Here is a 22,701-nt window from a genome sequence, read left to right on the forward strand (position 1 = left end):
AACTCTGATCGATTGAGCGCAGTTACGATTTTCATTGATATTTCTTCTAAATATTCTCTAAATGTTTCACAATCGGCATTGGACAATTTTGATAACTGAATAAATTCGAGACGTACGTTATTCTCTGAAGCTTTGTCTCGTTCGAATTAATATAAAACACATATATAAATGGAAATATTCAAAGTTCAGGAGGACACGAGTTCTTCTTACCTCGAGCGAAAACGTTGAACCAAGTTTCACTATCGCTGGATAAACCGACGGTCAATATTAGTTTGTTCGATAGCTTCTGGCATATTTGCTCTGCATGCGAACGAAAAATATCTTCGCCTCGTGCGACTATATATATTTCTTTTTCCTTCAATTCTATTTGCCGACTATTGGCTGTTTGCACGGGGCTCCAAAAAAAAAAAAAAAAGTGAAATGTATCGAGTAAAAATATATTAAATCCAGAATGTAACTAGTGACGAATCGATGGATGATGAATACGAATATATTGGTCGAGTGATCGAAGTCATTAAAACTTGGAGGGGAATAGAAAGAGGGTGAAAATATGAGAAACAGAAGAATTTTAACGAACGATTAAACCTCTTGAGCGCATGAAATCTCGCATGAGTTGAAAGTTTCTTACGGATTTCAGCTTCCCGCATTGCATCCCTGAACTTGTCCTAAATATTCAGAAAAAAAATGTGTGTGAAAAGCAGTGGAAAATTCTTCTGCAAGATAAAAATATATCGTGATAAAATGGTATAATATCATACGGATCTCATTATTATGGTATTATAGAGAAGAAGAAAAGAGAACGGAGAGAAAAATTAAGGATAATTTGTACGATCTCGTGATTGTTTTATAAATCGAGCTTCTTTATTCAATACAAATATCAATAATGAACTTGGAAGTTCAAACAGATCCTAACGAGGATATCGATTGTCCCAATAGGCAAAGGATTACACTCGAAGTCGAGAGACACCTCGTTGATCACCACCCTAAATTGCATCCAGCTTCGACTGATATTCCTTTTCCTCCTTTTTAAATCTTTGTAATTTTCTACGTGTTCTCGACTCTTTTCACCATTCCTGCTGCAACTAGAATTCTTCGATCCTACTTCCCTATATAATTATCTGAATGAAAAAGCAGAGTATTAAAGATTAATATTATGGAAGAATAATTATTGTAAAACAAAGCGAAATAAAATTGAAACGTTTCCTGAAATCATAATACAAAATTGGAGGAATTTTGATAAAAAAAAAAAAAAATCGTTAAATCAAACTTTATAAGTGAGTTTGCAGAGAATCTTAAGGCCTGAGGATTGCTTTTTGAGGCCGTAAATTACAGTTCACTGAGCGCACTTGTCAGGAAAAGTTCTGTCTTTTCGAGGCTTCGGTAACATTCGAGAACAAAAACTAATTTTCCAGTAGAAAATTTACCGATAAAGTTACGTTACTTCGAATCGATACACGTTTATCAAGACACGGACAACCGATTTGAACTGTAACACGTACTGTACCTTTCGAAAAGGAAAATAAATTAAGAAAATCGAAATACAAGTTCAAGAAGAAATATAGAACATGTCACAATCCGCATATATTTATTTCAAATGATAAAATAAAATGTAGTTTCAAGACATTTTGGATGAAGAAAAAAAATCTCTGAATTTGTGAACACAAAACAATTCTTACAAAGTGAGAATTTAAATTTATTTAATATTTTCATATCAGCAGAAGAGGCAGAAGTTCAAATAATCTTTCTGCGTTCGAGTTCAGTGTCAAGCCTGTACTTTTGAACGATAATGACGGAGGAAGTATATAAAAATAAATAGAGGTTATGTTCCATAAAATGGTTTGAAGGAGAAAGATAAACAAGCTTAATATACGTATAAAAATTCGAAAGAGATATTTCTAATAAAAGTGGATTTTAAGGAGATATACGATGGTGAGAGATGAACAAGTTTGTTGAAGTGGTGGTAAATACACATCTCTCGAGACGTTTTAACGCTCTACCACTATCTTTATTTATCTTTGCTGGTGTATGTATAGCAAGGACAGGCACTGCGGAAGTCTTCATACCATAGTCACTGATCGTAACATGTCGGTAATGGGTCACTGCGAGGGTCGAAGATCGAGGTTAATTGAAGCGTTCAAGTGTGTCACTCGAGGAATTTTCATTAGATATCGGTGGTTTACGAATGTGTGTCGATTTTTCTCAATAAAAAAAAAAAAATCTCTTGCCCCCGTTTGACGTATATGCGTATACATACATTGCGAATATTAAATAAAAATTGATAAAATGTAAATAAGATATTTTTATCTTATGGATTATAATGATATATTGAATTAGAAGTTTGATTTAAATATATTTCAATGTTTATAAAGTTAAATTTCAATTTTCGTACAGAGGCGCCGAAAATTTAAAATAATTATTTTTTTTGAAGATACACTTCTTTCAATTATCTTCCTCGATGAAAAATAAACGTGTGATCGCGATTATATAATAGGGAAAAATGAGAAACATCGATGAATTTGCTTTGATCCACCGGCAAAAGTTGACGAACGATGGAAGAATGTTATATAGGGCAACAGAGATGATTATTTTACATTATATATTGAAAAATAAGAGATAACAATAAATTTTTCAATCTTATTTTGTTGATCGATAAAAAATGAAGAGTGCAGAAAAATTATGTTTCGCAATTAACTTGTTCGTTTTGCAGGGATAAAACTTAACGGTGTTAATATTCATCGACAGATTGCTTCATAGTTAGCCTCTAATTTGCATTTACAATTGAGAGGTGATGCACAACCCGCAGTCATTAATTCTAACACGTCGATGATATCAGAGCCGTAGTTCAAGCGTGGAACTAGGGTTAATTGAAGTATTCCTGGAAATTTCTTGAACGATAAGAACTACGTAGAAGAAATTGTGGAAAAACAAATATATCTATTTTTCAACTAAAAAATTCTCAAACTTTTATACTTTATAAAATTGCCGATCGATTAAAATAATCGATTAATCACCGAACAATGATAAAAATTTGACAATCTTATTATAGTAGATAATAATTTTCAAAATAGGCAAAATTAAGGAATATAAAAAAGCCTAGAGAATAATAAAAGAAGATATAAAATTTAGGCAATCCCCAATAAACGTGAAAAATTTAAATTCATCTCGTGTCAAAAATTAATCGAGCAAAGATCAATAATCGCGAAATTCGTTGATTGGCCCGTAATTGGAATCAAAGGAAGGAGAAACGAGGAGGGCAGTGAAACGATCGCGGTATACCAGCGAACGAAGTAGGCGATGGTCAATAAAACATTGACCGCAGCCCGACCACCACTCAGAAACAGGGTGGAAAGGGCTGTGCAAAAAGTGTAGGTCGAAGGTCTCTGCCAGAGGAAGGGAGAGTGGAGTCGGGGAGTGGGAGGGAAGAGGCGAAAGAAGGAAGATAGAGGAAAGAATGAGGGGGTGGCTAGACGGAGCTCTAACAAGTGGCTGCAGTCCGTAACGATCGCCTCCTGTGTCATGCACCAGACACACTCGCGCGCTTTCTCTATCCTAAGAGGTTTAACCAATACATACCAATTCCGCATTTGTTTGCGTACGTATGCACCAACATCGTCGAAGTATCGCTCAACGATTGTTCAACAAAAGTTCGTTCGTGATCGGCCGTTATTTCATTCCCTTCTCACTTGAAATAATTTTTCATCGCGACGCGTCCGTAAACGATGGCCGTTTAATTGGGCCGAACGATCGATCGCTTCTGTTACGTGGCTACGTGTAAAATAAAAATTTTTTTCTTTTTTTTTTCTTTTTTTTTTCTTTTTTTTCTTCTTAAAAAACGCGCCTTTTGACGTTTTTTTACACGCGCGAAAATCACCGAACGTTGTCGAATGAGTTCTGTTATTTAGAAATAAAGCGATCATTCCACTGATTTATGAATAATGAATGCAGCGTTGAAAATGAGGGAATTTGAATTTTTAATTTTCAATAATTATTTTTTTATTTATTTACATTTACGTATAATATATATTTCTAAGTAAAGATAAAATTGGTAACTCGTGCCAATTATTGGTATTCTAAAATTAGGTATTGGGTATTAGGTATCGCCTGGAAGAGGGGAAAAGTGAAGAGCAAAGTTAGGAAAAAAATTAAATCGACGATTGATAAATTAAATGGATCCTCGATCCAAGAGAATCCATTCGAATTCGTTTGCTCTCCCACTTTTGATGTATCTTTTATGCTTTGATTATGAGTTTCGTGTTTGACTATTTTGAAGGAGGAGATTTTAAATGACAGCAATACAAGACTATCGTCAATTCAGGTTTCTTTTAAAGACACGTCTTCTTTGAAGTTTTACTCGAAAAAGAAGATGGATTGAATTTCACTTGATAAAAGGAGCGGATTTCTCGGTATATATTTTAAGCGATACGATAGGATATTATTATAACTTTTATCTCTTGTTCAATTTTATTTATTAAAAATATATAATTTCTATAAATGAATAATAATGGAACTATTCAAAATATTGTTGAATAATTTCGTTTAATGATCAAGTTAATCCTATCTAATTATTTAATTAATTTATTTCATAATTATCAAGTATTATGTATACTTATTTATCATTTATTTTAATTATTTATAAATATTTAAGATAAAGATTAAATATTATTACTGTTAATAATGTATAAATTATATCGCGTGTATTGTAGTAAGTGTGCATATATACATATATGTGATGAAATACATTTGTGCAATTGATATATACAAATTCTAAAACTTTTAATTATCTAATATTATTAAAGAATTCAATTTAATCAAATGATTTTACTATTATTTAATTAATAATTCTTATAAATTATACTTCATAAATATTAAAATAACAAAAAAAATTTATGTAATAATTTAAATTGACTTACCGCAAAAATAGATACGATATTTACGAAGAATCAATCATTTATAATTTTGAACTGGTCTGGTTATAAAACGGCCGAAAATTTTCGTGATCTTTTTTCATTTCTGAAATTAGTAATGTAGAAGCTAAAAGCAAAAAGAAAATACTCGTTGAATCTCGTAATTTATCACACGACTTGAAATTTGTCACGAAATGACACAGTTAAACGAATTCAATTTTATTTTTTTTTTTTTTTTTTTTTACTGTATATATATTTAATTCATTATAATTTCGTTTTAAAGTAATTTCCAAAAAATATATATACCGTTTTAAATTCAATCAAAAAAGAAAAAGAGAAAAACTTTTAATTTAATTTTAATTTATTTTAATCTGATCTAGATGTATTTACTATCGTAGTAATACTATAGTATTTTGCTGGCGTTCCGTGCACTAGTCCCGCCGAATTCATTCAATTAAAACTTTTTACAAGTTCTTCACTTGTTACAACGTCCTTTGACTTTTATAGGCATGCTTTTACGTGTACTCACGATCATGCACACAAATTATAAGGTATACGCATACAACGAAAAAAATTCGTCATAATTTTACGAAAGCTCGAAATCGACGCCGCGGCACGAAACACAAGTCATGTTATTCCCGACAAATATACGTTTATATGTAAAGGTTTATATGTATATAGCCACGATTAAAAAAAAAAAAAATAGAATAAAAATGTTAGACAACAGAAGGAGGAGAGACGCGAGAGAACCAGAAAAGAGTACCAAAATATCTGTTACTTTGAGCGCGTGGCAGTTCAGTCGGTCGATGATAGAAAGCACATGCCCGGCGTGAGAACTGTCAAATACAATGATGTTTCTTTTTAAAACTAAAACCTATGGCCTAAAAAAGATACTTTCGTTAAGATTAAATCGATATCGAAGGAATGGTTAATGCTGCACGTTCTTTGTCTTAAGTAACACTTAATCCCCCGCATACACGCTCCTTCTGTATATCTATCCCGTTCCTAAGCGCGACCGGCACGCTTGTTTATCCTCGTCGCACATTCACTAGTTTCTCGCTCGTCTTACATTCACTCTTTCTCTTCGTCATATACGCGGTTCTCTTCTTTCTTTACGAATACATGCATCTGTCCCGTTTATACACTCTTATACACGTGTACGATAACACACGTATATGCAGAGTGACGTTATAGATAAACACGTATACAAGCATGGTTATATTCTATAGGCGATATCGAGTGCCGTGCAACAGAATGTAACGCATCGAGGTAAGCCGGGGTAAGAAGACCTTAACCTATCGCGATTAAAAGCTAGGAATGTAAGCGGCTCAAATAAAAACCAAGTGATTAGAGCAAATAAACATTCTTTTTCTCCGATTTCCGATAAATTGTCTTACCTGCTTTACTAGTGGGTGTAGTGTCTGTTCTATGCTACGGGTCTTTATCTCTAGGGTGGCTGGGTCTACGGGGTCGGGTGTCGCCATGATTCGAACACAACTCCGAGCTCCGTAGACTCGAACCGAGCCTAGAGGGGTTCGTTGTACCCCTCTTGCTTCTCGTGCGTCCTCACTACCCTCTCACAACACTCGTGCGATTCCACTTATTTCCCTAGATGCCTCTCTAGTCGAATCGCTAGCCAATCGTTCTTCTGGTAATCAACGACGCTAGCGACATTCAGTTGGGACGGCCACATACCTGAAACTGCTCGTCGTGTAACTATGCAGCAAGTTTCAAGAAGGAGCGGCAGCGCCATCTTCTGCCAGTCAGTTGATTCATGTGGTGGCGTCGTTCGGAAGCAAGTCGTTCGTTGCTCGTCTTATATTGTGTGTTTTATTACGTTTAAAATTATAAATTTTGTGTAAAATGTAAAGAAAAATAGTGTGTAGTGCGTGTTGTGTGTCCCGAGAACGAAATGCGTGCACTCGAGATGCGTTTATCGTGGAATCAACAATCAGATCGAAAAGAAGGTACGTAACTTTGAATTTGCTCTCGTTTTGCGCGCCATTGCATTGAATATGAATATAAAATTCTGCGTCACATGCTTTGAAATAATTTTTAATGCTAATTACAAATTAATATCGTTAAAATATTGAATAATATATGCACATTCAACTGTTATACCATTAATTCGTATTATATTATATCGAAATCGTGTTGAACGAAACATAGAACTGTTAAAAATCATCGAAAAGGTCAAACAGGTATACGATGAAAACACTTGTGGTATATATTACAAGTGTATTATCCTTATCGTGTTAGAAGAGACGTTGCATTTTTTGCACCGTGCATTCGAAATCATGTTTTCGTATTAGAGAAATATAATATACGAGAATATTTTCGTATCGTAAAACTTCATAAAATATATATTTTTGAAGGGATAATATAGGAAGATATATATTTGATTAATATATATTGATAATAATAAAATAGATTTGCTTCTATAAGGATTTTATTTACATAAGTATATTTTCTCGAAATACATACTAATTATAATTACTAATATTATTAAGATTTTGTAAATATTTAGCGATTAATTAAAACATATTCGTAAATGTTGAACGAGGCGAGATACTAATGAGCAACTTTATCAACTTTATTAATAATATAAATTATATCTCGTAAATATATTGAAACTTATACGTATTTGAAACATTAATTTTCGTGAACGATATTTATTTTAACGCTATCGAACATATCTAATATTTGTAAAGCTACACATGACTAGTTCTAAATATACGATATTCTTAAGACGTGTTTCGTTAAGCAGCCACTCTATTAAATAAATAAATATTTTTTTCCGTACATTATTATACAAAAGATCGAATTTTTAAATTGGTCGAGAGAGAGAGAATAACGAATAATAATTATGAAATAAAATATGAGAAATATATGTGATTTTTTGAATTGTAAATAAGTAAATTCATCACGAATTTGTTATAATTTTTCCTACGTTTAAGAAAAAGATTCAATATTTTAAAAGGAACCGGTTTTTGTTCGCAAAATTAAAGATAAAATAAAAAAAATCACATAATTTTCCAAATTATCATTTGCAACTCGAGTAAAATAAGAAAAAAATTAAAAATCCCGTTAGATCAAAATTTTCCTAAAAGATATTTAGAATTAAACATCGATCTCATACGCATACATTAATCGAATAAAAATGAATTTTTAACTCGGTAACGCTCCATACTTCCTTCCATCAAATCTTCGTTCGTTGATTTCTGTCATTTCTGTGCTCATGTATCCTTAAAAACATCCTTTCTACGGAATTCGTATACGCTCAATATTTATTCTACATTTACCTAACGAGTAACAGTGCCCCGAATAGAATAACTATAAAACACTTCTAAGGAATGATTTGAACGTTGAATCGTATCTATCGTCAAACTTATTTCTTCCCGTTAACCAGCTTATTTTGATTCGGTGCCAACGGCGCTCTTCTTTTCACGTGTTTCTTCGGAAGCTCGTCCTTCGAAGGTGGAGCTCCGTTGCAGGCCAACCCGCCCTTCCTTTTCCTCAAAGATTCGGTAGGAAGGTATTCAGCCGGTCTCAACAACTGTCTGAAATTATACGGCCCGTTCATATCCTCCGGATCGTAATCCACCTTGAATATCTCTTGCCGTTTTTGAACGGTAGGTTTCAGAATTTGCCTGAGATCGGTTGGAATCCCAAACGTTTCCTTCTCCACCTCTTTCCTCGCGCCTAATCTACCATTGATAGCGTTCTGACAATTAACCAATCGATCGTTCCTCCTCTTATTGTTGTCCCCGTTCGCCACCGCTTGCCTCGCGTGCTTCCTCGAATTGTCGTTCCCTTTAGCCTGTACCGCAGGTTTAACGTTGCTCTTAACACCGTTGCTTATTCTCGACGGTTTGATCAGATCGTCGCCGATCACCATTTTATTAATGAACAACCCGTTCCGGCAACCGGTCATGATATTTCGATACCCGTTAGCGGAAGGCCCTCTGGCCGCATTGTTCGCCGATGGGTGGTGTTCATTAACCGTGGTCGGATGGCCGTTAATTGTGGTTTCGTTCCCGGCACATCCCTGATGATTATTTAAAGGGACGTGACCGTTAACAAACGCGGCTTGCCCGTTTGTAAAGTTGGAGCAACCCTTGAACGGGATCTGGTGGCCGTTCGGGGCGCGTTGTTGTTGCCGGCCGCCGAATATTTGCTGCCGTTCGTTCACAAAATTGCGTATGTCGATGCGTTTGAATCGTAGGCCGTTTGTATGGTTGGTATTCGAAGGGTCGACTGAGGATTGTCCACGGTGTTGATATCTTTCTGGGAGCCGCAAGTCTTTGCAAGCCGCGTGATTAATCCTTGACCTGGAAGAACGAACGAACGGTTTCAATCGGGAGACCTGGCTTCGGTGGTACCAGAGGTACCATTTGTCGTATTTGTCGATTTTAATACTACTTGTGTGTGTATGTGCGTGTGTGTGTGTGTGTGTGTGTGTGTGGGTCGACGTAACGAAACAAAGTGTTTAAAGAACAAGACAAGATAGTATATTTATTTATTTATATACGATCTATAAGGTGTACTCGAGAATGTAGAAATTTTAATATATGTTGCGAGTTATGGTAGACTTATTTGTTTTTTTTTTTTTTTTTTAATGTAAATTATAGTTTCAATTAGATATTATTATAGGTACAAGTGTTTTCTACAATTGTTCTGTTCTGTTTCGTTAAATTAATATCAGAAGTATGGAGAGAGAGAGAGAGAGAGAGAAAAAAAAAGAGATCTTAATCAAAATGATCAACGTAATGTTTTCTCTCTGTATTTACATAAAAAATCTACAAATCAAAAGATATATCTAAACGAAATCGAGTCTCGCACCTCTATAGGTGTGAATACGTTCTACAAATTGCGTAAGTTTGTTATTTTACCTGGAAGTTTGCCATGATACCTCTGGCAATGTACAGAAACACAACGAAAGATTAGTAGAACTTATATACTAATCGAATACGATTAATTAAAATTCGATAAAACCTCCTTATTTGCATGGCGATGCATTTGCGATGAAACTGATAAATAAATAAATAAATAAATAAATAGATAGATAAAATAATAATAAAAGAAAAGATAATAATCGAGCGAAGTGTTGGCTTCGATTTAAACTCGAATAAATTGGACCGAGAAGCGAGAAACGAAGAAGGAGAAAGTTTCAATTTACCCCACTCGGTTCTGAAAGCTCTCTTGTTGTTGATTCTCGGTTGGATTTGTCAAAGCTTTGTGCCATATGTCCGAGAGTTGTTGCTCCGTCGCTATCGCAAAGTCGCCCTGAGCTTCCAACCGTTCTCTCCTCTCGGTGTTCACTTCCAGAATCTGTCCCATTTGATTCCTGAATTCGGAATTAATTCTGTCATTTCCCTATTTTATTTTGCGCGAACATCCGTGCGAGCCCATCTATCGTCTTATCTATGATATTCTTACGCCAAGTTTCAAGCTGATTTCTGATTTCATAAATTTTGAGAGTCGAGGACATTCCTTATAAACGTCTCTTCGGTTTGTTGGATTAGGATTCTACGACAACTTTCAAATAGCAACTCTTACAAGTGTTCAATAGGGAAGCGAACGAAGGATTCAAAGATAATTGGTGTACAAATGAGTATTTCTTACTTAAATGGATTTTTCTAGAGACACAGTCACTCACGATATTAAAATAGGATTGGACGAGTATAGTAATCTAGAAATTTCTAAAATACAAGACTATGATAGTATTCTATAATACTCCAGCAAAAATCTGAGAATCTAATTAATCTGATTCGAAAGAGGAATTCGAATATTTCGAAACTGGAATAAGGATTCCTATTCACAAATATACAACTCTTCAAGATGGATGGAAAAATTAAAGAAGTGTTGCAAAATCATCTACGAATATACCTCGTCAATGGATGAATGTCATTTTCTAGCTGTATCAACGGTAAGTCCCAGCCAACTTCTTCGTCTTCGAAGTCCGAACCACTTTCGATGCGAGTGCCAAAAGCATTGGAAAATTGAGCATTCGAATTTCACCATTCAACCGTGATGAAAAAACGTTTTTAATCGATCGTTGTAAAGGATCGTTATCTATTTACCTGCTCATCTCGTCCTTCAAGTCACGATAGTACTTGATCGTCTCCTCCCCCTCCACTTGATTGCCACTTCGATATTGCAGGATAGGATGCACCATGCTGAATCCTTCCGGCCGGGTGTAATCCGGTGGCGGTTCCTCTATCTCGTTTATCCGTATCCCTGGCTTGTTGTGCCGCAGATTCTTGTGCACTTCTTGATTTTTCATGTGTATCTTTCGTGTGTATCGTGGCATAGCATGGCACAATTTAAATATCACGAGGATTGGACGACATTTATTCGATGGGTGTCAATATATTCGTTTTCTTCTTCTTTTTTTTTTTCTCAATTTAAACGCGGAAGAAATACGAAATGTTTCGTCGTTCACGATTGAATTAACATCGAGGAAATTTTGTTGGATTTTGGTCACGAAGAGAGCAAATAGGCGGATTTATTATATTTGGAAGAAGTTTAAATAATGTAAATTTAACGCTTGATTCTTCGTTTTTGACGAGGTTCGATGTAAAAAAATAAATATTGAATCGGGTATTTTTAAGGAGTCGATTCTGGAGGCCAAATATATTAACACCGTATGCATATTGCGATTTTAAAATAGATTTTACTTACATTTTGAGAAAATTGTATGAGATCGGCTTGCCTTAATTTGTAATGGATCGGATCGTTTATCGATGATTTCTTCTTCGTCACCTTTTCTTCTTTCTTGTACCATCGTTGAACGATGAACGCCGCCTCTTCGTTCTTCAATCCTTCGCGCAACAACGCGTTATGCGCCTCGAATTTATCGTTGTAATTGTTCAAAATCGTCTTGAACTTCTCTTCCAATTCGGGCCCGAAGCGTTTACGAATCGTGTATCCTCTGAAATCTGTGAGCGAGAGAGATGTTTCAGATTAATTTTTCCATTAATAGAGATAATTTAATAGAGAATTTAGGAAAGTGAAATTACGGCTCTGTATTATGGTCGCAGCATTCTCCATCTCTAGCGGTTCTTTCGATTCATCCTCGTTCTCGTTTTCCTCGTTTTCCTCCTTTTTAGCTTCCTCTTCCTTTTTCTGTTCTTCTGTGGACAACAACAATATTTATTCCTTAAATCCAATCATTTATTTAAATCATTTATTTAGTTAAATTCGAATCCGCGCGATATTAAAAAATTTTTTGCCTTCTCCCCTCCTCTTTAATCTATAAAATTTTTATCTACAAACGTTCGAATTAAGAAAAAAAAGAAAGAAGAAAAAGCGATGTACCCAGCATTTTTTGTAGAACAGTTGCTTCCTCCGCCTCGTGTTTCTTTTTCATCTCCTGCAAGAAATGTTTCCTCGACAGCCATCCACGTATGTGACGTTGTAAAGTCACGACGGACACGGCGAACTGCCATTTCTGTTTCTTGAATCTGATCCTGGCGAGCCATCGACGGATGCACGCCTGGACCATGATGATCTTCTTCAATTGTTCCTCGTACATCTTGGAGAGGAACTCGACGTGATAGTATTTCAGGAAAACTTTGGTTCGACCCAATGCCCATCCGTCCATTTTCAGACGAATCAGAAGTAAGCGACAATTGTCGCGGTTGGCTACCACGCGTTCGTCGTATCCGAACGCCAAGAAACAGTATCTGCGATGTAAAAATATCATTCAACTTTTTGCAATTCAGATACATGGATTTATAATAGTTTCATTCAATTGGATTCTTGAGTCAATATTTGGAACGCGACGAACGAGTAATAATACTTGAACTTTTTAAAGCATTCGACAGAATGATAATGGAGCTAGACGTGATAACAAATTCGATTTGAATTTCAAAATGGTCGATTACTAGACAAATGGATCGATTAAAGTATGGAAGAAATTAATCGGAGAAAAAAATATTTATCCTTTAAAATTCTCGACTCGAACGTTTGCATACCGTTTCAAAAATTCGTTGAACGGTATCCTGTGCGAGAATCCATTCTGTCTGATCCTTATCGTCTCCAACACCCCCGTGTATCTCAATTGCTTCACCACCTTCTCCTTGTCGAAGAAACGAGGGCTCCTCGAGTCGTTCGGTTTTATACATCGTACGAACTGCGGCGATCCGGACACCATCTTTTGCAGCAGGTCCATTAGAGAGTATCGGAAGTAAGTTGCCACAGTTTGCTGGGCTCTCGATTGCGACGCCAGCCCTCGACTCGAGTAACGTTCCTGATGCGAATTATTTATCGATATTATTAAAAATCGAGAAGAAACTGGCGGATATTCGAAGATATTCGCTTCGGGACGAAATCAAGAATGCGATTCAAAAATTCATTTTTTGAACGTTCTTCGATCGTTGCGAAATAGAAAATTTCAATTCAGCGTTAAATAAGTTAAAATTGCTGTAATTCCTCGATCATGAAAATAGAAACTGATAGTTGAAATCGGTCGAAAAATTTGACAAGCACCTTGGTATTTTGATTCGATTGTGACAATTTCTTGGAATCGGTGTCATGTACAGCGGAATACAGATTGCCGGTTTTCGTGATCGGGCATTGGAACAGGAAACGGACCATGTCGTACTGAGATTGCCTGACGAGTTGGATGACTTCAGGGGGGAGGAAGTTCCTGTTCTTTTCCAGGAAGCCTTCCGCTTGGTAGACCACGCGTCCAGCGAAATGGTGGACCGCGAAACAAACCGCGTCCGATTTCGGCCTCACGTAGAATTTCGACTTGATGTTGTTGTGAAATTTCTCTGCAACGTTAACGGTCGTTCGTCAATCGAGACAACAACATTTGCCTACTAACTAGCGAGTTTCTTAGCTTGGACGTTCAATTATCAAACAAAATTATGAAATCGAAAATTAAATTTATCCGTAAAATTTAACCATTTGATCGAACCATCAAAATGGAAGAGATGCGACAAAAGACGAATCACGGAAAGTACCGATCAGAGATTTATTGGTGGATCTTGGAAATCGGCTCTCCTCGTCCAGCAGAGCGAGGAGGCCCATAGGCTTGCTGAGCAGCATGTCGAGCACGGGCCTGTTGTCCGAGAACTCGACCAGATCGACCGGTATCCCCTCCGCCATGTACTCTTGCTGCTCCCACGTGAAGATATGCTGGTTGAAATAATACTGTATCTGCTCGTTGGCTATGTTGATGCACAGCTGCTCGAACGAGTTCCGGGGGAAGTTCTCGAAGCCGAATATGTCGAGGAGGCCGATCGCGAGCGGCTCGTAGTTGGGCGACCGGTTGAAACACAGCAAACAATTGATTTGATTGACCATCCAGTCGAACAGTCGGCCGTACAGTCCTTTCGCCATCGCGTCCCTCGCCGCACAAGCCTCGGCGACCGTGTTGTTTCGCGTGATCGTCTCGCCCCTGGTCATAACCGAGTTCGATGTCAATGCCTCCAGAAGATCGCTCTCCTCCACGCCGAGCAATTGCGACACTGAAATACGCGATAATAAAGTTGGATGCATTCTTCTCCTTCCTTTTGGGGAAGGGAGAATGAAACGAAATTGGAAATATGTTGGAAGGTGTTATCATTATTGAAATATTTTTTTAAAGGATTTCCTCGATGATTCTAAGAGACGATAAAGGAAGTACGTGAATCGAGGAGACGTTACGTGATAGGGGGAATGTAATAGTTGAAGCTACGAATAAAGTAATATTTCGATAATTTATCATTCGAGATCAATCAATAATAATAATAATCGGAAATGAAACGAAAGTTAGAAATATATAAAGGCTTCGTCAATGTTTGATGGAATAATTCTTTTTAAATCCACGATAGAATAATAATGGATCGTTAAGTTTAAGTTATAGAAATTGGATCCTACAAAGATATATTTTCCAACGAGATATTACATGAAAATTTAATAATGGTTGAAGTTACGAATAAAGTAATACTTTGACAATTTATTATTAATATTAATTTATGCGAAACGGTCGAGGTTATACGAATCAACTATAATAGCTACGAATAAAGCGTTATTTTAATAACGGTAATTGCTTGAAAGTAATTCGAAATTTTTAATGTCTTTATTTCATCGCTTTCTAAGAATTCGATTTGCGTATACAAAGGAAAAAATTTCGAAAAGAAAAACGAAGAGAGGAGAAAGAAAGGAGAAACGTTTTTTTTCACCTGTGCGCAAAGGTTCGACGTGAATCACGTGGCTCTTATTATCGGTGTTATCCTCGCTGGCCACCTCGCCGAACTCGATATCGCCGAGATGGAGTATAGCCGCCAGGATACGATACACCGTGTCAACCTCGCCGTCTTGAAATCCGAGCAGTTTAAACCCGGCTTTCAACTGTTGGAACTTGTCTATATGCGTTTGAGACGTTTGACAGTGATCGGTCAAGAATCGATGGTTCTTCCGAAGATTCAGATCCAAATGGAATTCCGAGAGGCGGCCGTCCGCCTCCAGGCCATCGTACATGTAATAAAATATATGAAAATTGCGTTCCCCTCTGAAACAAGAAATCGCACACAATTAAAAATCACACACAGATACATTAACACAGATGTATATATATTTGGAGAAAAGCTTACTCGGCCTGAGCGACAACTCGAGACTGTTCCAACAGATACACGTATATCCTGGCGCCTGTGACCTTACCGCCCTTGGTCATGGTCAGGTCCAAGTATTTCCCAAATCTGGACGAGTTGGCGTTAATTCCCGTGGTCGCGTTACCAAACGCCTCCATTATCGGATTTATCTGAAGGATCCTCTCCTCCAAGTTCCGATTCGGAGCTTTGCTGAGGTAGACCAATTGTTTCAACAGCAGATTCGCGCTCTCGGTTTTCCCCGCCCCCGACTCGCCGCTGATCACGATCGCTTGATTCTGGCGCTGATGCAACAACGCTTGATACGCGGCGTCGGCCACCGCGAAAATGTGCGGCGGATTGTCGGATCTCGCCTGACCCTTGTACCTCTTTTGCTCCTGTGCGAATTTGATTCCATTCAAATTTCCATCACATTTCCCCCCTCCACCCAGCTCTGATAAGCGCATCGAACACGATGTTCGAAAGCAGCGCAAAGTTTATTTATGCGGTGAATTGGAGAGTTTGGATTAGGATAGAAGAATTAGAATAGATAGCGACTAGAAAATTAAAATATTTTCTTGTTCTTTCTAAGCACACATAAAATTAATTAGTTTATTTATGCGATGAATTGGCAAGTTTTGGATTAGGATAGAGGAATTAGAATAGATAGCGACTAAAATTAAAATATGCTCTTGTTCTCTCACAAGCACAAAGTTTATTAGTTTATTTATGCGGCGAAGTTTGGATCAGGATAGAAGAGTCAGATAGGCCACGTCTCTCATAATCACATCGAACACAAACTTTTAAAAACTGTAAAGTTTATTAATTTATTTATGAATTGGTAGAAGTTTGGATCGGGATTAGAAGGACTTTCTTTTCTCTGGCGAAGTAAAAATTATTATTACTCACAATGCCGGTGTACAGTCCCAAACTCGTGAAGGGGTTAACAGCGACGAGTATATCTCCTATATAAGTATATATTTGAGCTTGCTCGTATCTGTGCTGCAACTGATCGACGATAGCATCCTCCGAGAGCATATCGAGAGCGGCCAAGTCGTCCATGTACATCTTCTCCGCTTTGGCCTTCCGATAAGTCTTCAATTTTCCATGCTTGGTGGTCACCTCGGGCTGCCTGTGAACCCTGCCTTCGATCCTCTGCCGATCGATCTCCCCTCGAAGCTCGTCCCGAATTTTTTCCACCGACGACTCGATATTGATTAACAGGGGATGCTCCTTCAATTCGCTCGCGAACGGCCTGTGCTCGAGATCTTTCACCAAACATTCCGTGATGAAGTCCACCAATTCTGGGGTATGGATGTCCGGATTCTTGAGCGAGGGAGGCGGATTCCTAGGAATTTGAAAGAGGGCCCTCATGGGATGCAGCTCCGAGAGAGGTGGATCGCCCTCCGCCAGCTCGATCGCTGTTATTCCAATCGACCACACGTCGCAACGGGAGTCGTACGAGGAATCCAGTTGTTGCTCGCAAGCTATCACCTGTTTTCACCAATTTTATTCCGTCAATTTTACTTAAAATTCTCTCCTTCCGATGTTTAGTCGATCCTTCTCAAAGATTGAGTTTCGACGATTAGAGGCATAAAGAATGAACGAATATCGACTACACGAGAAGAGAAACTCGTTGTCCCCTTTATCTTTATAATAATAACAAAATCATTATATTTCAAAATGGAGTAAAAGTTGGTCGCATTCCGTATAATTTATTACATCGGATCGTTCACAGTTTGCGTAAATTGTAATTTACCTCGGGCGCCATCCAATACGGTGTCCCGACCGAGGTGTTCTTTCTCGCGAGAGTGGCGACGAGGTGAGACGACACGCCGAAATCGACCAGTTTCACGTGTGCATCCTCGGTCAGCAATATATTGTGGCCTTTAACGTCACGGTGCATGCAGTGGCGGCTATGCAAATAAATTAACGCCTCGACCGTCTCTCTCAGGATGTAAGCTATTTGGTCGTCCGTTAGGCGTTTTCCTTTCTTCTTCAAGCCTTGGGCCAGATCGGTCACCGAACCTCCAGTGCACAACTGTCATCGAAACGACAACGTTTTACGTTCATACGTTTTTAATTCCCCAGTCCCAAAAAAAAAAAAAGAACGATGGAATTAAATAATTAAGACTCGTCGTGTTTAACAACGTGTCCAACAATGATTTGTTTATTCGAGATCAAAGTGACGATACCTCCATGACGAACCATAATTGATCCTCCTCCTGACTGGGCTTCGCTCTTTTCAAGAACAATCCGTAGAAGAGAGGGATGTTGGGGTGATGGCTCAGATCTCTCAGCACCAGATACTCTTCCTCGATTTCCTCCACGTTGTCCGCGACGTTCTCCAAAATTTTTATCGCCACTTTCTTCTCGGTTTCGTTGCAGTGCGCGCTGTAAACCGCCCCGTACGTCCCCTCGCCGATCAATTCCTCCAAGATGAAACGATCACCGGGATCTGGTATCACGTCGAAGTTCACGTGTTGACTGAGACCGTGGTACGCCATATTGGTTCCTCCACCGGTCATTTCTGGAATAATAAATATATGTGTAATAAACGTGGAATAGGAAAAATATTCTAAAAAACATCTAAGAATTATTGAATATTATAATCGATCACGGGGCGATCATTTATTAATAATGGAATATCGGATTGTTAATTATTATCATATTGGTATAATAATTATTTAGTATCGGTGGATGGAATATCGAGATGGAATATATCTAAAATACGAAATGGAAATTGTTCAATATTTATATTGGCAGCGATTCGATGTTTAATTCGAAGTACAAATAGATTCGAGCACAAATTTCTACTATGATTGTCTTATTTGTTCAACAAGGAGAAATTATATTTGAATATCAGTGTGTACACCGAAGAGTGATGGTGTATAACATTCCGTATGATGTTTAGATTTATCGAATATTCAATAGATGAAGGAAACTTCACCAAGTGGTGAACTAATTCCTTCCTTCCCGTAGAAAGTTGCGGTGAACCGCGAGAAGAAAAGTCGTCGAGTCGTGAAGTTTTGAAATTCAATCTTTTCTTTTCAATGTTAATAAATAAATTTCAATAATATATATATAGATAATTTCTATCGGTTAAGAAGCATTAGAAAAATACGAAGGACGAAGATCATTTATTTCGAATTTTCTAACCAGCTTACGTAACACATCTTTTTAACCTAATCAAATTTACTCTCTTCTCGCTCTTGTGAATTGAATGAAAATTGAATAAATTTTCAAATACGGTCGAATAGAATAGAAAAAAAAAAATGTTGAAATTTTCTTTGGAATACACTTTCCCTGTTCGAACCTCGTTCGACGATCGATCACCGTGAAAATTCGCGAAAAAACGAATATTCCAAGATCTCTTTCACTCTTTCACTGTTTTTTCGTTAATTCGTTCTTTTTTCTTTTTTTTCTTTTTTTTTTTTTTTCTACTGACCGATTATGTCACCCATTTCGTCGTCGTTCACGCTCGAGATTTCAACGAATCCCTCATTTAAGGAAAATAAAATGAAACGAAAAATCACTATCGGGTCGATCCACTACTATCGGTGGAACACTTGTTCACTTGGCCAGGTGTGAAATACGACTGGGTCGCTCGTCTTCTAACCAAATACCTGTTAACTCCCTAATAGGATTAGGGCGTAAGACCGGCGCATTTCTCCTGTTTCTCATCGGAAATAGGTCTCGTAAGAAGGCATCCAGTACGGCCACGTGTTCTCCTCCTGTCATTTTCATATTATTATTAACTCGATAATAAAAGATTGTACATTCGCGTGTATAATATATCAATTTAAGTCGACGAGGAGCGAATCTTAAACGATATTATATATTACCAGTGCTAATTAACTTCGATTGGATCGGAAAGTAGATAAGTAGATTTCGTAACGAGTAGATGTTATTTAAATATTTTACTTTCATTGATTTGCATTGATATTGTTCGCGACGTATTTTCGGTATTTGATCGTGATATTTATTAGAGTTAAAATATTATTGTAATTTAAGCAATGTTTGAGCAAATTTAAATTTCGGCAGATACGATTGGCAGAAGAATTGGAAAACGAAGTAAAAATTTCCAATATTATTATAACGTGTATGATTCTTATGGCTCTCTGAAATTTTTTTATTAGATTTTTGGATTGGAAATTTTCTACGAATGCATAAAAATTAATTCATTACATTTTATTAAAAATATGTCGTGTTTAGAAATTTTTTTTTAATAAGTTGCAAATAATCGTGGATAGATTTATTTTAATTTTTTTTTAATTTCCCTTAATTAGAATGTAGAAAAGATTTTTACAGAAAGGATGTGGAACAAGATTAAGTTCGCTCAATTATTAAAACCATGTTTTTTTTTTTTTTTTTTGCGTTTCTGCTTCTACAAGGTGTTTAGATAGGATAATAGGTGATTTATGCTGGTAGATGAAGCCGCCCAAGGATCGAAGCCACTCGTGGTTTCGAATGACATTTTGTAACGCGAAATTAAACGGGACATTTATAGTTCACGGATGATGGGTGTGCAATAATCGATCCAGGGGATCGTAAAATGATAAAGATGTGACTAACTTTTATCGATCCCGCCTTCAAATTTTTATTTTTCATTCTCAATTTCTCTTTCGAGAAATTTTTCCAACGAAAGATTCTTCTCGACGAAATCTTACCTCGTAAGAAATCGATCGAAAAATCAATCATGGTTACAAAGATCGTGTAAACAAAAAAAAAAAAAGAGAGAGAGAAAGGAAGAAAAACGGAATATAAAAAAAAAAAAAGAAGCGAATTGTATTATTTGTCCAAAATAAAATTTTCACGATCCGACGAATTCGACGGGGAATTGATCCAAAACAAAATCAAAAAGAGAAATGGATAGATTTAATATTTCGCGTACACGAACACGAGTGGTAAATGGTACTTTATTTACGACTTTAAACTTTATTTAAAAAAACGATTAATCAAAAGATTTATTGTAACGTAAATGTAAGCAAAAAAAAAAAAAAAAAAAAATGCAAAATGTAACAATTATCGCGTTACAATTAAGATTTCCATATTTTCCTTTCAAATGGAATAAATTCAAAGGAGCGGGGAAAAGATAATTTCATAATCTTGTAAGCGAGCGTGCAGGTGTTAATTATGGTGCATGGCCGCCCGGTCACGTTCAACCGCGTGAAGTGTGTCAAACGCACTCGTCTCTCTCTCTCTCTCTCTCTCTCTCTCTCTGTTTGCGTTTGGCATTTATGGAATAACTTGCCTCGCGAATTTCCGATTACGCGTTTTGAGCATCGCTCCGATTAAGTCGTAATCGTATAATACGAAACGTTGCAACAACCATTGATTTATTTATTTATTTATTTTTAAACGCGTTCCACATTCTTTTCCGCGCGCTCAAGCGAAATATTGAAATCAATTTTTCCTTCTTTTCCTACTTACATATATCGCGATATAATGTAATTTAAATTAATTAAAAATAATAATAATTCAGAGAATACTTTTTATTTATTTATTTTTCTTTTTCGAATATTTTTTTTTTTTTTTTTTTTTTGCGAAAAACTCGATCATGGAGAAGAGAAGGGAATAGATGGAATTTTTGAAAATTCTCCAACAAACTTTTAAACGAGTTTCTCCTCGATCCTTTATAGGAGATTCCCGAGAGAATACGCGTTTATTTGCTGAAAACAATAATTGGTGTCTTCGACGTGGACGTTGAAGAATCCTGTCAATTTCACACATCGATGATTCCTCTTCCACGAATATCTTGCTTCGAAAGTATTCCACTACCATTTCATTTATTCCATCGATCAGATCAGATTATTGTTCTGCGATAAAATTGTTCTCCCTTTCTTTCTGCAACGTAAAAATGTACGATTTTTTCTTCGAGTTTTCTTTCTTTTTTTTTTTACTACGATTTCACTTTCTCGTTCGATCACAGGTATCGATGGTAAACAATAAGCATTGGTCGAGAAGTCACGTGGTGCGATAGGGGGTATTAGAGCGAGGAAACCCGACGTGAAATTGGCTTAAAGGCCCACCTCTGTAAAATAATGTCTGTTGGAGCTGCGTCATGATGTCCAATTGCCTTGGACAATACTTGACTGCACCTAATGTGACGCATAAGCCGGCCAAGTAACCAACTTCGTGGCTTCTCTCAGCTGCGATTGGCTATGAAAATTTCATTATTTTAATGATTATCGATCACAATTGGATCTCTCGTTTGGTTTGAGGTGTCTGTTGGTGGTTATTTTGTTATTTATTCACTTTTTGAAGCGAATGCATTTGCAAAATTTGAGATGAGAGAAATGTTTGTCGAATCTTCTTGCAATATATTCTTTACGGCGATGCGTGAAATGAAACATGATTGTCATGAAAGTCCTTTTAGCATACACACGGTATAAAGTAGGAAGTGCTATTTAAAAATTGTTTCGAGCATTTTTCAAATCTATCAGTAGTTGTAAATTAGTTTTATTTTTACATCTCAGATGTAAAATGTTGTTGCTAGTTTATTAAGTTAGTTAACTTGATTTGAAAATGTTTCTAAGTTATTGGTGTTAAATGTGAAATCTGATGATACTTTTTTTTAATACTATCTTGTCGATGGGCAAATTTATGAAACATTCGCAGCGTATGGAATTTTTAATTGAGAATTTTTAATAACCTAGATAGAAATTCTAAGATTTATAATAATAAATTTTTGATGTTAGATCATTTCAATTATTTTTCATTCATTCAAACTTTGTCATAGCTGATAAAATTCTTAAATTCGATAGATTCGTGTAGAATCTAAAAAAAATCCTGAATAGTTCGAAAATCACTATATTATCACTCGACTCTCTTATGAAAAACTTCTCGAGTGTGAAACTTGCATAAATTCCAAGTTTGAATCTTTTTGACACACTATCTCGACAACATAAAATTCTCTAACTTATAGTAGTTTCAAGTTAGGAGCGTTAATTAGAAAATAAATTAATAGGTGGAGAAATTCGTTGTTTTTTGCACAGCGTGATTTAATAGCGATAGCGAATGACAAATTGTGTACAACGAGAGGTCAAAGGCTTTCCCAATCACACGTATACATGTCGTTCCGCTGTTTTAATCCTTTCCGAGTGACGGTATGCCTGTAACGGTAGAGTGAGTGGTATCAATGGCCATAGTATCGCTGTGTAATGTTTAAACCATGTACTAGAGGCTACCGTTACGAACAATAGACTGTGAACTGG

The 22,701-nt window shown here is 36.6% G+C and overlaps 2 protein-coding genes and 1 long non-coding RNA gene across 11 annotated transcripts in view; all 3 read right to left on the reverse strand.

The window, feature by feature from the left end:
* The window catches only part of alpha-Catr (alpha-catenin related), an 80,760-nt gene extending 74,271 nt beyond the window's left edge, over window positions 1–6,489 (reverse strand). For 3 of the 4 annotated variants that reach the window (XR_015292235.1, XM_086908731.1, XM_086908729.1), the window contains exon 1: window positions 6,302–6,489. Coding sequence is in view for 2 of the 4 variants with exons in the window: in XM_086908731.1 (XP_086764857.1) it covers window positions 6,302–6,388 (87 nt within the window). In the remaining 2 variants the exon portion in view is untranslated. The remainder of the gene's footprint in view (window positions 1–6,301) is intronic. The other variant, XM_086908730.1, reaches the window with a different exon arrangement.
* Window positions 840–5,092, reverse strand: LOC147657498 (uncharacterized). The gene is made up of 2 exons (XR_015292236.1): window positions 4,911–5,092; window positions 840–1,118 (listed from the first exon to the last, which is right to left on the reverse strand). It is a non-coding gene; the product is annotated as an uncharacterized LOC147657498 (long non-coding RNA).
* Window positions 6,490–7,335: 846 nt separating the features above from the next.
* Window positions 7,336–22,701, reverse strand: part of LOC100866947 (myosin-IIIb) — a 29,482-nt gene continuing 14,116 nt past the window's right edge. For 2 of the 6 annotated variants that reach the window (XM_086908733.1, XM_003697764.4), the window contains exons 2-16: window positions 17,680–18,014; window positions 17,244–17,525; window positions 16,394–16,978; window positions 15,491–15,882; window positions 15,080–15,408; window positions 13,877–14,383; window positions 13,398–13,684; window positions 12,884–13,158; window positions 12,225–12,592; window positions 11,927–12,040; window positions 11,589–11,845; window positions 10,988–11,196; window positions 10,794–10,874; window positions 10,084–10,251; window positions 7,336–9,235 (exon numbers count right to left, since the gene is read on the reverse strand). In XM_086908733.1, coding sequence (XP_086764859.1) covers window positions 8,293–9,235; window positions 10,084–10,251; window positions 10,794–10,874; window positions 10,988–11,196; window positions 11,589–11,845; window positions 11,927–12,040; window positions 12,225–12,592; window positions 12,884–13,158; window positions 13,398–13,684; window positions 13,877–14,383; window positions 15,080–15,408; window positions 15,491–15,882; window positions 16,394–16,978; window positions 17,244–17,525; window positions 17,680–18,012 — 5,130 coding nt within the window. In that variant the 5' untranslated portion in view covers window positions 18,013–18,014 and the 3' untranslated portion in view covers window positions 7,336–8,292. Of the gene's footprint in view, window positions 9,236–9,796; window positions 9,819–10,083; window positions 10,252–10,793; window positions 10,875–10,987; window positions 11,197–11,588; window positions 11,846–11,926; window positions 12,041–12,224; window positions 12,593–12,883; window positions 13,159–13,397; window positions 13,685–13,876; window positions 14,384–15,079; window positions 15,409–15,490; window positions 15,883–16,393; window positions 16,979–17,243; window positions 17,526–17,679; window positions 18,015–18,932; window positions 19,086–22,701 lie in introns of those variants that run through there. The other 4 variants (XM_031919340.2, XM_086908732.1, XM_012492397.3 and 1 more) reach the window with 4 other exon arrangements.

Source organism: Apis florea, unplaced genomic scaffold (assembly GCF_048593485.1).
Source record: "Apis florea isolate Af1SG1 unplaced genomic scaffold, ASM4859348v1 contig_3081_pilon, whole genome shotgun sequence".
Taxonomy (NCBI): Eukaryota; Metazoa; Arthropoda; class Insecta; order Hymenoptera; family Apidae; genus Apis; species Apis florea.